At 35.1% G+C, this 16,139-nt stretch overlaps 1 protein-coding gene across 1 annotated transcript in view; it reads right to left on the bottom strand.

Annotated features, from left to right (window-relative positions):
• Positions 1 to 11,679: 11,679 nt before the first annotated feature.
• CAAP1 (caspase activity and apoptosis inhibitor 1) overlaps positions 11,680 to 16,139 on the bottom strand; it is a 47,214-nt gene continuing 42,754 nt past the window's right edge. Inside the window, exon 6 of the mRNA XM_032306284.1 lies at positions 11,680 to 13,029. Within this exon, the coding sequence (XP_032162175.1) occupies positions 12,683 to 13,029 (347 nt within the window). The 3' untranslated portion in view covers positions 11,680 to 12,682. The remainder of the gene's footprint in view (positions 13,030 to 16,139) is intronic.

Genomic DNA, 16,139 nt, shown 5'->3' with positions numbered 1-16,139 from the left:
CCTCTTTACAACAAACCTTATTTGCACACAGTTGCGTAGGAAGCCTCTGTCTTGCAAACTCAGATTCATTAGAAACATCAACTACCGTTTTATAATGCGATACTTACATAAAAAACGGAGTGGGGTACCATCTGCCTCTGCACTAAATGGTCTCCAAAGACCATATTCCCTCAGCTTTTACTTCTTTCATTGGGTGCTGCCTTTCCCCACCGTGGGTATATGCTTCCTCCACATACCTCCCAGCACTCACCTCTGCCTTCTCTGAGCTTGACGAATCAGCAACCATAGAAAATAAACAATTCTAGGATACCAACACTTTGTGACTTCTTGATTTTATGTCTTAGATCTTGATATCTGAAGGATATCAAACCTATGGCTTTCATATTCGTGCAAATGCTTTTCCTCCAAATTGTATACCTTTTAACTCCTTATACTCTTTCAACATGGAGTATCTCATGTAGTGTGTGTGTGTGTGTGTGTGTGTGTGTGTGTGTTTATTGCTAATTTGATCAACAGACAATTTTAAATACCGGAGAACAAAGCAAAACTGCTAAAAGATTACATCTAGAAAGATTTATGCGATCTCAAGAGAAACCAGAATATTATAGATTACAACTAGATAATAGAGTTCTGCTATATACTCTTCTCTTTTGTGTAAATTATTTGCAATAAATTTATAAATGCAATAAAACTGAAAATAAGAAATAGGAAATTAAGAAACAAAATTTAAAAAGCCTATGAACTCAAAATCTCCTAGAGTTCATGTACTTTTTTAAAAAAGATTTTATATTTTAAGTAATCTCTAACCCAATATAGGACTCCAACTTACAACCCCAAGATCAAGAGTCGCATGCTCTACCACCTGAGCCAGCCAGGCACCCCCAATGTTTAGGTATATTTTTTTATGTTATTTAAGCTGAAGTTCTGAGAGAAAGGTAAGAGGAAGAGGATTAATATTTTAGTGACATATGCATTGAAATTATTGTGGGAAATGGAGGAAGTGGCATGACCAAAAACTTTAATCTTTTTTTGGACAGAAAAACACTAAGAAAAAAAAATTTTTTTGACAATCCTTTAATAAACATTCAATTTCTTAGTATTTTTTAAAAAATACTCATTTACTTTAGAGAGAGAGTGCATGCACACACACAGAGTTGGGGGGGAGAAGCTGGGTAGAGGGAGAGAGAATCCTTAAGCAGACTTCCCACTGAGTATGGAGACCCACATGGGGCTCAATCCCAGGACTCTGAGATCATGACCTGAGCCAAAACCAATAGTTGGGTTCTTAACCAACTGAGCCATCCAAGTGCCCCTCAATTTCTTGGTATTTTAAATTAGAGCTTTACTATCCCTTCCACTTGGAAATTTTGTTTCTCTGGTTTTCTATGATTATAAAATTCTCAAATATGTACTTTAAAACTGAAACACAGATTGTAAAGCAAAGTTTCTTTTACATGCGTTTTTAAAGTGTATAGGTTGAGAAGACAACAAAGAATGAAAAAAGCTTTTGTCTCAAATAATGATTAAGGAAGAAAGTACAGGATAGGAAAATGGCAGAAGAGCAAAGGAAGGATTTAATAGTGAGGCAGAAGAGCAAAGGGGGATAAAAGGACAAAAAAAGATTGGTCAGGTGGTGCTGGTTGACGGCTGGCACACCAACCAAGCTAATGTGGGTAAACTGTACCCCTCCACCTCCTCTCCATAAGCTTGTCAACTCCATTTTTCTACCAACCAAAACTCTATTTTCTGTTACCAACTAGCTACTAAAGGCACAGAATTTTGTAAATTTCATAATAAAATGTGCTTGAGATTGAAAACTCATGATGTTTAAATACTTTGAGGAAGACCTACAATTCAAAGGTTCCTGAATTCCAAATTAATGCAACTAATAAAGGCTCATTTGGGTATTTAAAAAAAATAACTATCAATGAAATGCCTACCTTTCATTAAAGGTTGGCAGACTTTTTTTTAAATCAACTAACATTACTTAATATAGAATGAGAAATGTGAAAACCAAGTTCTTATAGTTGTCTTACATTGATATAAACATGTTCTACAAGTGGAATTTCACTTACTCAGCATGGAAAACACTAAGTTATGTAAGACTGATTTTTGCTGTACATTAGGTTCTGACTAATGAGCCTATAGACTGGGTGGAAAAAGCTATCTTAGGGTATATTTAAAAGAAAACACTAGGGTACCTGTGTGGCTCAAGTGGTTGAGCAACAGACTCTTGATTTTGGTGGAGGTCATGATCTCAGGGTCATGAGATTGAGCCCCACAATGAGATCTGGTACTCAGCAGGGAATCTGCTTGAGATTCTCTGTCTCTCCCTCTTCCTCTGGCCTCCCCACATGTTCTCTCTCTCAAATAAATAAATATTTTTTAAAAATGAGAGACTAGCTGATGGCAGGAATATACTTAAAAAAAAAAAAAAAACAGGGGTAATTTCTTGTCCTCCACAGTCTCAAAAATGTGCTGTATATATAGTGACCGTCTCGGTCCCTTCTCCTGTGACTACAGCAGCAGTCTGAGTAACTAGTGTGCAGCAAAAACCTTTTTGCAGGTTTCAGAATGCGAAAGTATGCTGTTCGCATATTTTAATGTTAATGGCAAAAAAGACCTGTAAAACATGAAACTTGACCAGAAAAAAAAAAAAAGTGGTGTTTTAACATTTATGTTTGGCTGTAAGTAAGGTAAACAAACATAACACACTTTCTCTTTTTACAAACTGCAGATTTGCCCTAGAAATAAACATGAAGGTTGAAATAATCACAAATAAGCCAAAGGGTTGCATAATCAGATTTTAATTTGGTACCTTAGTGTTCTTGATATTATACTCTCCTCTTCCATATTTACTAACAGGAAAAAAAACCCCACAATAAATAAGCTATTTATCACACAGGTGTTCAATACCAAAACTATTTTATAGCTCTCAACTACATCAAACTATCATTTTCACTAAGGAAGAGACAGAAAAACTTTATATGAGAGTGGGTACTCATCCCTTCTGAATCTCATCTTGGGCAGAGGGCTTTTTGTTTGTTTGTGTTGCTGTTATGATAGACTGATAAACATCATGGGCAATAATACCAAATTTCCATTAATCTGGTGATTTTAAATACCACATTTAAAGATAGAATCTTATCAAAAATCTTACATCAAAGGTATTTGGAGAGGAAAAAAAAATCAGTTATCAAAACTTGCAGTTCTCTTTTGGACTTTGAGAAAATATGTTCTAGGCCGAGAAAATATATTAAACAGAAGAGTAATGAATAAATACAAATTGTTCAAAGAAGAAACAACTTATCTTTTAAAAGTGACAGAGTGCATTCAATTCTTCTATTCTCCAAATTTTAAAACATTGAAATATTGGTCCTTTAACTCTACATGTCATTTTTATTTTTATATAAATGACTTTTAATTCTAACAGATTAAAAAAAAACTTTCAAATGACAATAACTATCAATTCTGAAAATAAAACTTTCAAATGACAATAACTATCAATTCTGAAAATATACCTTAATAGCAAATTCCTTTGCTATTAAGGAGCAATATTAACTTGTTTTTCCTTCATGCTAACCACTGCTTCTACCCAAAAAGATAAACAGGCTTTGGTTTTAGAATAAATTTAAAAACTTAAGAAAGACCTGTCAAACCTAACTCATTTTTTTAAGTTTTTATTACTACATTGTACACCTGAAATTAATATAACACTATATGTTAACTAATTGGAATTTAAATAAAAACTCTCATATCACTTTATATTTAAAAAAAGACTTGTCAAAATTCACCAAATAATTTTAAGAATACTTTATAAATAATTCAGTAAGCTATTTTACATATAAATTAGTTCTCCTTAATATGAAATACAGAGTTCATAAATCTCTTCAAGTCCTTACATAATACCAGGCTGATCAACAGAAAGAAAACCAAAAACCATGGACAACATTTAAAACAAAAGCATAGGTATACTCACAACACCAAAATATAAGCAGGTAAGAACAAACCAAAACAAGTCATAAAACCATAGTATCAGCACTTCTGTGGGAGAAAGAGAAAGGAAGCCATTTGGGAATCTAATAAACCTGGTAATAGGAAAAACTCAAAAAGTAGATATTATGGCAAATCAACTTGAGACAACTACTGAAACTAGAAGGTGAAAACATCAGGTGAATGCAAGGTATAAGAAGGTCTAAAGAAGCTGGGAAAGTCTCATCCTTAAGAACTCCTAAAACTGATCAGCCAGGGCTAGGGCTCCCTTCTAGGACAGAGTTTCACACCAAGGAGAATGAATCAACTGGCTACGGTATCAAACTGAGCGAGACAGAGAAAAACAACAGGATGGAAAGAGAAGTCCAGGTAAAAGCAAAGGAGAACAGAGCCAGGAAATCTCAGAAAGAAGCCACTATAATTTGAATACTAGGCAACAAGAAACAGTCAAAGGGCCATGACAATAGAAAAGCTCACCTGAACCAGGCTCCTTCTAAACAAAGTTCCAAAAAATGAGCTTCACATTTTAAAAATGGGAAACAAAAATATCAAGGGCAAAGCCTATGTAATACTGTTATAAATTAAAAGAGAATAAGAAGCAGAATAAGACCTCTATAGACAATAAAAGTTCACCAGGAAGACAGACACATAGAACACATCAAAACTATTAATTTGCATTTAAAATGTCAGTCACTTAAAAAATGATAAAAGCTGGGGCACTTGGGTGGCTCAGTGGGTTAAAGCCTCTGCCTTTGGCTCAGGTCATGATCTCAGGGTCCTGGGATCGAGCCCCACATCGGGCTCTCTGCTCAGCAGGGAGCCTGCTTCCTCCTCTCTCTGCCTGCCTACTTGTAATCTCTGTCTGTCAAATAAATAAAATCTTTTTAAAAAATTATAAAAGCTGTAACAGAATAACCATGAATCAGATATGGGGTGACAGAATTCAGGGAAGAATTAGAAATTTAAAAAAAAAAAACATTTCAGACATGAAAACTAAAACTAGAAGGAGCACAGGAGTGGATAAACACAACAGATGATACCTTAAATAGGTAAAAAGGGAAAAATTTTTAACTCAAAAGGAAGATAAAAACAATTCACAAAAAAGTCACATATACTGAAGACAGACAACAAGACCCCAGTGCAAATAATAGGAAATTCAGAAGAAAACCAAAGCGAGGCAAAAGAACAAACAAAACAATAATTCAAGTAAATGTTCTTGAAATTAAAAAGAAAAGAGGGGGTATGCCTCAGTAGTTCAGTCTGCTAAGTGTCCTTTTGGCTCAGGTCACGATCTCAGGGTTGCATCAGGCTCCACGCTCAGCAAGGAGTCGGCTTGAGATTCTCTCTCTGTCCCTGTGCACCTTCCTCCCCACCCTCTCAAATAAATGAATATTTTTAAAAAAATAAAAGAAAAAGAGAAAAAGAAAAGGATGTGAAATTATATAAAGGAAGAGTACATTGCATGTCTGAGAACATGAACAGTGAATAACACCAACACATATTCTAGTAAAAATTATTGGAGTGAAAGGAAGAAGTAAATATGGTCACCTTTAGTGTCCTTGCCAGCCCCAGGTTATCACTGATCCTAAGCAGCTGTCATCCTTGTATATTCTCTTTCTTACACCTTTCCACTTAGAATCAATTAAGATTCTACATTAATCTAAACATGGAATTCAGAAAAAGTGTATTTACAATTGACAAAAGTAAAAATATTAAAAAACCAAGCAGTACCTGTTTAAACAAAGCATACTAAACACTTTGTCACTGCCCCTTTATGAAAGTCCACAAAAATGACAAGAGATTAAAAGCACTAACCTATTCAGATGGACTGTGGCAGAGAAGGCAGAGATGGGTCAAGAAAATTTGGGAAGCTGGAATACAAATACATGAGTGGGATGGAGTTAGCTGGCGAAGGCTGAAAACTATGGGCCTAGAGACAGATAAACTAAGAAGCCACCTGATTCTAAACACAAACCCAAGTAAAGCTCCATAGACAGAGAACAGCAGATGAAACATGGAAGCTGGTCTCCTCGGGGCGTCCAGGTGGCTCAGTCAGTTTGGCATCTGACTCTTGGTTTCTGCTCAGGCCATGATCTCATGGGTCCAGGGACTAAGCCCTGCATCAAGCACTATGCTCAGGACAAGTCTGCTTGAAGATTCTCTTCCTCTGCCCCTCCCACGCCCATATGCCTTCTCTTGTCTCTAAAATAAGTAAATCTTAAAAAAAAAAAAAAAAAAAAGGAAGTTGGTCTCACAAAAGAAAACCATTCATTTACCAACTTCACAGAAGACCTGTGCAAAGTAGAAGCATGCAATAATGAACTCAAGGCATACCAAATGGTTAACAGCAGGGTTACCTATCAAAACTGGGAGATTAAGTAAAAAAGTCTTGGGAGTAAACTGTGGATATCCTTAGCCACCCCAAGAGAAAAGTGAATTGCACCTATTAAAGCACCTCATCCATAAATAGAACTTCCAATCAGCTTTTTAGTGTCTTACTCTTATACATGAAAGCAGCCAAATACTACCAAAGACTTAAGGAAATCTGAGAAAACATTAGAGAACAAAGGAAGAAAAACATTACCTTGAAGAAAAACAGAAGACAAAGAGCAGAAGAAAACTTGAAAACCACCACTAAAATTAACATCTGTAGAGAGGTAAAATGTTACATCCACCAAAGGCCAAGCCAAGGGCCAAGCAAGGCCTGGCAAATTTAGCTGGTTAATAAAAACAATGAGCTCTTTTTAGATTCAGGCAGGTTATTTACATTAACAGTAAGAAAACAATAGCCAAATGTGCCAAGTTCAGGGAGACACCAAAGTAAAACGGACTGGATGGAAGGGGACTGATGGGACACCCTACTGCTGAGGAGCTAATGCCATGCTGCGGCTAAGCCATTTTATAGCTGCATCTGTGCCCTCAAGTGGGGCATGGTAAAAAGTCTCAAGTTTCAAAGAAACCAGGAAGGCAGAGGGAAAAACTGATTCAAGACGTCTTTCTGCAAGATAGGGAGCCTTCCTCAAGAAAGAAAGGTAAATAAAATGTTCTTGTGAGACTCTTCAGAAGGCTACCTGTCTGGCCATGTTCCTAGGAAGACTGCAGGTGGTTGCACCAAGATGTAGGTGTCGGAGGTTCCGTCTCTGTCTGTATGGCCTACCACGATGCGAGCAAGGTCATCTGGATGCCAGGGTGAAGCGAAAGCCCTACAGACACAAAAGCATAATGCTACCTTTAAAAGGGAACGTTTCAAAAAATAATAATAAATGGATAAAATTCATTCAGAGGATAAAAAATAAAAAGAGCTTTGAGATATTAAAAATATGCTGGAAATTTTTTTAAAAATCAGTGGAAGAACTAGAAGAGAATACTGAGAAAATACACAAGAAAGTAGAAGAAAGGGATGAAAAACAGAAAAAGTGAGATTAAAAAAATGTAATAATCAGGCTAGTACCTGTATCCTAATAAAAGGAGTTCCAAAAATAGAGATCGGGGTTGGGGTGGGGGAAGAGGGAAAGAATTTATCTAAGAAATAATATTTTAAAATTTTCCAGACCTGAATGACATTGAATTTTCCCATTGAAAAAAATTCACTGGTGATTAACTCAAGGGATGAAAAAGACCCATTCTCTGAAACATCCTCAATTTCAGAATATCGGGAATAAACATCCTAACAGCTTCTGAAGAGAAAAAAACAAAAGATACATATAAATATCAAGAATCAAAATGACAAATGACTTCTCAATAGCCTCAGTGGAGGTTGGAAGGCACAGGAGTATCCTCTAAAATTCCTGACAATGATTTCAGTCTAGACATCAACACTCACATAATCTTTCAAGTCAGTGTATAGACATAACCCAGCCATGCTGGTAAATCAAAACAATTTACTGTTCCTGCATTCTTTCATAGGAAACTGCCGGAAAAGATACACCACCAAAATGAAGGAATAACCTAAAAGATGAAGACAGAAGATTCAGGAAATTGGGATATCCCATATGAGAGAGATGAAGAACCACCAGTCCAGATTAGCACAGAACGAGAGAGTTCCAAGAGGAATGTCGAGAGAGAAAAAAAAGTTGGATTATAAAATGTATTTGAACCTACTGAGAAGAGATTTCTAAACCTGGAGGACAGTTAGGGAGTAAGTTAATGTATGCTACACAGAACACTGAGCAAATGAAGTAATAAAGTAATTATATTATTAATTCCCTAAAACTTAAAACATAATTGGACAAAAAAAGAAAATGTAATTACAGATACCACACAAGCCAGTTATGAACAGTATTAAAACTGAATGTTATCCATTGAGAGGACAGAGGAGGAAGGTATGTATTTAGGGAAGAGGTAGGAGTAGGTCTTCATCTTCATATTCCAAAACAGATCAATAAAACCTAAAACTGAATTATCAAGAAAGAGCATAACCATCATGTTACTTAGAAATACAGATAATTGAAAAATCACTAAACGATTTGAAAGTGATTATCTCTTAGTAGCAAGAGCTAGTATAAAAAGAATAGAGAAGAAGATGGGGTGCCTGGGTGGCTCAGTGGGTTGCGTCTCTGCCTTTGGCTTGGGTCATGATCCCAAGGTCCTGGGATGGAGCCCCACATCTGGCTCTCTGCTCAGCAGGGAGCCTGCTTCCTCTCCCTTCTCTTTCTGCCTGCCTCTCCACCTACTTGTGATCTCTGTCTGTCAATAAGTAAATAAAATCTTAAAAAATCTTAAAAAAAAAAAAGAATAGAGAAGAAGAGCTGTTTTTCATTATAAGCCTTGGGGGGGGGGAAACCTTTACTAACTTAAAATGATCTCCTTATTATCTTGAAATTAAATAAAATAGTAAATTAAAGATTACTGACATTCATGGGCCAATGTTAATAATTCTAGACAGTATACTTACCTAAAAGATCCTGACAATAGACTCTAACAGGCAAAAGGAAAAAATTAAAAAAATAAAAAAATAAACCTGGACTGTTGTTAATATCCAGCCACACTGTAGTACAAAAAAAAGATTAAACAGAATGTTTCAAGGGCGCCTAGGTGGTTCAGTTGGTTCAATGTCTGCTTTTGGCTCAGGTCATGATCCCATGGTCTTGGGATCAAGTCCCACATTGGGCTCCTTTCTCAGTAGGGAGTCTGTTTATTTCTCTCCCTGGGCCCCTCCCCCCACTCTTGTGCTCTCTCATTCTCTCAAATAGATAAATAAATAAATAAAATCTTTAAAAAATATATACTGCTTCATTTCTGAATCAGGGGAAAGGGGAAGGGAAGAGGTAAGAAATAAGCTCACCAAATTGTACCGTATTCTGTACTGAAATCACAGAGTATTATAGCAGGATCAAATCTTACATATTGGCTAACAATTTATTTCCCTCATTTTACAGTTACTTTCCAGGGTTACACAGCTGCTTCCTGCAGAATCAGAACCCTCTGCTCTTCAACTCCTAGGCTTTTCATTTTACCACAATGCATTTTTACATAATGATTAATTACCAAGCAAATGTATATGCATTCCTATTGATAATATTCATTAGCATTTTTTTAATTTTAGAAAGGAAATCTACTTGTAAGAAAATATGGAGAGGCAATTGCAAATCCAACAAGGGCATCACATAGAAAAGCTACATATGCCATTATGCCTTATTTCACTGACCAGAAATGTTCAAAAAAGGCATTTGATAGGGAAAAGACTAACATTAAAACATGCAAATAACCTGCCCCCTACCACAAACAAAAGAAAGAAGAATATTAAAAAACTAATAGTTTTAAGTTAAAGCATACTGGTGTTTTAGTTACAGATTAAACAGGTGCAATAAAGGAAAAATGTCTGTAACTAAATTCTTTCCCTACTTTTCATGATGGAATAGAACTGAGAATTTTTGAAATTTTTAGGCTACCAACTTTATTTGGCCCGAATTGTGGGTTTACTCTTTTCTTTATCTACCATGAAAATAGCATTGAAAATGTTTATTTTCTTGCAATTTGTATTACTGTTCAAATGATTCAGAAAACTTTACACAGCTAATCATGCCCTAGAATCTAATAATTTGCTGAAAGTAGGTTTTGGCAACAAAATTTATAAGGAAAAAATATACTGCCTGATAGTTTTAAAGGAATTGATGGCATTCATCTAAAGGATTTGGGGGTTCAGATTTTTCACAATTAGTATGTTACACTGGCTACTTGGTGGAATAGGTTTTTAAGATAAAACTGAGTGTGTAAATTAGAAGGAACATCAAAAAGTGGCCCAAGGCCTAATGCAGAGGACCTATTATTATCAGTTACCACCCATCATTCAAGTTTGGGTTAAGTTCCTCATCAAATACCAGGATTACTTCAAGTTGAATAAAAAAAATGGGCTATCAAAACCTTTTTTGATCTTCTAATTTACTAATTACACATTATATAAAAATTCTCCTTACTTTGGCAAAAAGGAGGAGCATAAAAAGCAGTAGCACCTCTATCTTTATTATTAGTCTATTCTTCTTCTTTTTTTTTTTTTTTTAGATTTTATTTATTTGACAGAGACAGTGAGAGAGGAACACAGCAGGAGGAGTGGAGAGGGAGAAGTAGGCTTCCCGCTCAACAGGGAGCCCAATGTGGGGCTCGATCCCAGGACACTGGGATCATGACCTGAGCCTACGGCAGACACTTCGTGACTGAGCCACCCAGGAGCCCCTACTCAGTCTATTCTGTGCTAAAATCTTTACTGTAACATCCCTGACTTTGAGACTCTGAACAAAACTAACACCTCAGAGGTATTTAATAAATACCTGTGAGCTAACAATTTAAATGGCAACATTAGATCAATATATGGTATTCTCCCATTACTTAGGCTTTCCTAAAACAAACATATTCCTATTCTCCAAAGTAATTCATTTTTCAAAAAGCTCTTGTGTCTTTCAACATTAAAAAAAAAAAAAAAAAGGAGTACTGATTTTCCAAGGTAGGAAGCTAAGTGGCTTCCTTCATTCAGCTCATTCTACCTCATAGGTACCAACGTCAAACGTCAAACGTCCTCTAGACCATTCTGCACAGTGAAGAAAGCATACACACAATGCTTCCTGAAGGTGGTAACCAGGCAGCTACAAAGCACTCAGACCCTTGTCTACTGCTGTATGTTTAATCATACAAATGTCATCTACTGCATTTTATAATTAGTAAGCAGCAATAGAGTTTGTTATGTACTACTTTGCTATTTTAACTTTCAGCTGGATTAAAAAATTCTTTTGCCATAACCAATGCTTTTTCATCTTGAAGCAGAACTCACTATTCAGACATATGCGCATTTACCAGCATTAAGAGAAATACTTCAAATGATGATGATATTGGCTACATTAGAAAGATCTCAGGGGCGGGGGTGAAAACAGGATTATTTAAAGGCATGTTCAGAAACAACAAAAAAATAAAATCTGTAACTCTGCAGTTCTAAGGTTTCATAAGCACTCTCTATTTCCACAAGAAACTCTCTTAACATTTACATATAATTAAGCCAGCTAGTAAAACTCAATCCCAGCAAGTTTTATGTATGAGGAAAATCCTCATACAATATTAGTAGAGCATGGTTTACAAATATAGTATATTTGTTAGTGAGTATAAAAACAGTGGTTTTAAATTTATATTTTAGAAAAAAAATTATTTTAAGAGTCTTTACCTAAATTTATTTTGTTATCAAACAACTACAATTAGTGATGGGGCAAAAACATCTGTTATTGCGTAGGATGTTAATTTATTTACAAAAACTATACAAAATTAGATTAATTATAACATTGACTTATCAAAGCTTTCCGAAATTAATTTTGCTTTTGGAAATGTATCAAAAGTCTTCAGATCCAGAATGATAGTCTTTATTATTTTTAATTCATGGAATTATAGCACATCAAATCTTCAAGCAAAAACATGAGATAAAAGCCTGTACAATAAAATATTCTTTGCCTAATAGCTTGGAATGTAAAAGAAAATATGTTCCCTTTGTACGGAAGGAAAAAACTTGAACAAAGTGTCCAATAATATCAAATACCTGTTAGAATGGTTTGTCTGCTGGAATTAAAGTTGGGCAATTACTTCTACATTTTTAAAAACGACCTTAAATTAAGTCCTTTTTTTTCTTTTATAAAAAACATTTTTCTCAGCCATATCAGACCTCTAAGCCTTACAACAATAAATGTTACTCCATCTTTACCAGTAAATTCACACCCACAGAAGGTGTCTTCAAGACAGACTTACTTTAAAAGTGCATATAAGCATGACTAAATTTCTTAAATTGTTGACAAATCTAGAAGCAATAATTTAATATTCTACCACAAAATACAGGTAGCCTTAAGAGCAACATGCTTGGTCAATCTTTCTTAAGAGATTTTAGGTTTGATGCCAAAACACTTAAAAATGAAGGAAAAAATACAGTGACTCTTTGCTAAATGGGTTTTCAGGTATTAATTTGCAGACACAGCTAAATGCTCATCTAACGAAGTATCCAGGTTATCCAGTGATATTTGCCATGAATTCATAAAGCAGTAACACATACATAAAAATAACAACAACCAAAAACACCACAGGTATGTCAGGCCTAAGATGAGTTTATCTAATAAGGATTACATGAGAAATATCACATAAGACTCAAAATAAATGTCATATACAAAATTATACGATGTGTCTTTGCTCAAACACACCTAGAACTCAGACTCAAGTCAAATAACTAGGCTGGCTTTTTTATATCACCAGCTTTCATTAGGGCTTTAATAGCTCTTGCCCTCATCTCAAGTTCTAGCAGCTCCAGCTGCTGTGCAGAAGGCTGAACATCTTCTGGTGGAGGAACAGTCAGGGTGGCTGCTTTGGGTTCCTTTGGGCTAGACTCTGCTAGTCCCAGAATCTCATTCACACTTTTCTCAATGTCTTTCTCCAGGTCATCTATCTGACCAGCTTCACTCTGGACTGTATTTTCTGGGACCTCAGGAGCAGCAGCTTCTTCATTGCATGGGCCTTCTATGTCGCTGTCATAAGCATCTGCATTTATACTGAGTACATCACTATCTTCCCCTTTGCCTGTAACAAACAAAAAAGGGGAAAGAACCATGTAACCTAAATGCCCTCGTCAAAATTTCCTTTCTACTTATGATTAAAAGGCTTCTTTGATCCCACCTCCCACCATGGAGTCCCAAACACATTCCATAATCTCTATCCCATCCCCTTTTCTCTGGACTCGACTTTGAAAGTAGATATAACTTAAGGTAAATTTTAATGTATTTTTCATTCCGATTTAGTAGAACATGGAAGCACTGGAAAATTTATACCATCACATGGAGTTCCATCATCTCTTTTCCTAATTAAAATGTCCCAACACTTTATACCACAGGGAAGCTTCTACAGTACAAAATGAAAGTTGAAGTTGGAAACCCAGTAAAACATTGCTTATTAATAAAAAAGTAAAATTCCATCCTAAGAGGAGCTTAAAATACTTTGCTTTATAAACTACAAAAAAGGAAAAATATCATTGGCAAGCTGGACACCATTTGCATTGCAATTATCCTAAATCTTTTCATGTTTTTTCAAACACTTTGTTCTAAATCAATAAATTAAAAGAGAATGCCTAAGTCCATTTGCTAAGATAAAGTAAGTGTTCATCAAGAGGATTTTAATTAATAAAGTTAGTAAACTATAATTATTAAAAATGCATTTGTTATAAAACTTCTATAACTGATACTAAAGCCTTGAATATAGACACAGATTATAAGCCTCAACTACCTTGGTTTTAGACATTACTTAAGTCTAGGTGTCATCTATACTTTGGGTGTTCATTTCTATGTCCAATTTATTTCTCTTTTAAATTTCTAATATTTTTTTTAAAAGTCATGACCCCTCAAATGTTAGCTTTGCTAGTCTTATACAAGAAAAAACTGACAGATGGAAAATCCTGATAATTCAATGTATAGGGAAGGCCATAAACAATTCTACTCCACTAGTTTTGTAATAACAATTTACTGACCCTGACTGATCCTCCCTCCTACAACCTAATAATTAAAAAACTACTCCCTATTCCAAAATTAGTATGGAAAATGAATCAATAAATTATTTTGGGCCTACAAATAGAACTTATTAAAAAATTTGCCATTTTAATTATCTGAAAATATTCATGTATCAAAGCAACACATATCTCCAAACAGCTACAAAAACAAAAAATATAGCCTTTTGTGTAAAGAAATAATGGTTTACCTAAGTACTGCAATTTGAGATAAAAACAAATTAAGAAATGAAGTGCTAAGTTGCTCATAGTCTCAAAATGCATGCTTAGCCTTCTTTAAAATTCTAAATCTGTACTCACTGGTTCTGAGTGAAAATCTGCAGTTTGTTTAAAAGACTTTAAAACAAATTTTTGAAAAACAGTGATTTGTAAACTAGAAGTCACTGCCTGATAATGAATTAAGAGCAGAATAATTAAATATAATGATGGGTGGGGACTGAGGAGCCTCAAAGTTGGGATACCGGAGTTCTAAACCTTACTCTGCTATGAAGTATGGGATTTGAGGCAAATCCTTTACCTTCCCAGAATTTCTCTCCTGTAAAAGTTAGGGCAAATTGTCCTAGGATATCTCTAAAGTACAAGGTCTAGTATTACAGTAAGTTAAGTCTATAAAAAAGTTTATAAAATGGCAATACTTTATTTTCTGTTTCTCCCAAGATGTGGTTACCACTTATCTTTCATTTGATACATTCATCACTTGGATAATAAGCTAAAAGAATTTTCTATTGATGATAGCTGTAGCCAACGAAAGATAAGCAACATGTCAGTAAATCATGCTCTACTTAATTTTTTTTACTCAACAATCTTTTTTTATTTAAGATTTTATTTTAAGCAATCTCTATACCCAACATGGGGTTCAAAACTCACAACCCTGAGATCAAGAGTCACATACTTTACCGACTGAGTCAGCCAGGCACCCCGGCCTTTTTGATACCAGATTTTCTAGAAAAAGGGACTACATTTACAACATCCAGGCAATATAACTGAAGCTCATTTATTATCTTGGGTCCAGGGTTTAGTATGTAATGATACAACTGTGGAATCCCTTATATGCTAAATCACAACTTTTGACGTAGCTGTACTATTAGGAAATTAATTTGCTTTGAATACATATGTGGGTAAATAAATAACAGCAAATCTTGGAGATATTTTTATTAAATAAGCGGAGAACCTACACTAGTATATCCTTAAGACATACATGGCAAATCTTCTAGCTAAATATCACTGTCATATACCAAAAGAATACAGGAATATATATATAGGTATGTGTATAAGTATTTTTTAATGGAATGTACATTATGTTCATCTTATTTTTGGGTTTTTCCAAACACTTCAGACAGCTAAGAACCACTGAGCTACATGTATTCTGACCTAATTTAGATAATTTTTTAAGCTTATAAGCTTAAGAAGCAACCACACAGCTAAAGAGCTCTTTTGCCCTGAGCCTGTAATAATAAAATCCTTATTTATAAAGTTACCAGCACCAGAGATTCAGGATCAAAATGTTTACAGCACTTGTCAAGAGGTAAATCTTTTTTTTTTTTTTTTTTTTAGATTTTTTATTTATGTATTTGACAGAGAGAGAGATCACAGTAGGCAGAGAGGCAGGCAAGAGAGAGGGGGAAGCAGGCTCCCTGCTAAGCAGAGAGCCTGATGTGGGGCTCATTCCCAGGACCCCAAGATCATGACCTGAGTCAAAGGCAGAGGCTTTAACCCACTGAGCCACCCAGGCGCCCCAAGAGGTAAATCTTGACAAGAATTTTTTTTTTTTAAATCTATATATTCTTTGGGTTTCTTTCCAACTTTTTAGTGGGCAGAAGGTGGGCTTTGCTTTATTTCTTTTATTTTAAACAGCTATACATATCCTATGAATGAAGAAATGGTGCTCTATAATTTTGGCATTCTCTGTTTACATTTAAAATTACGGAAGGTTGGGGTGCTTGTCTGGCTCAGTCAGTAGAGCAAACAGCTCTTGATTTCAGAGTTACAAGTTCAAGCCCCATGCTGGATGTAAAGATTATTTAAAAATAAAATCTTAAAAAAAAATTATCCAAAGTGATTGAGTTCTCCTAACACAGTATTGGTGAATGTATTCACAAATTCCATCTGGCCACCACACTTGCACCATGGGCCA

The sequence above is a fragment of the Mustela erminea genome, chromosome 12 (genome assembly GCF_009829155.1).
Source record: "Mustela erminea isolate mMusErm1 chromosome 12, mMusErm1.Pri, whole genome shotgun sequence".
Classification (NCBI taxonomy): Eukaryota; Metazoa; Chordata; class Mammalia; order Carnivora; family Mustelidae; genus Mustela; species Mustela erminea.
Note: the sequence above shows the minus strand (reverse complement) of the source record. Positions and strands in the feature narration are given on the sequence as shown.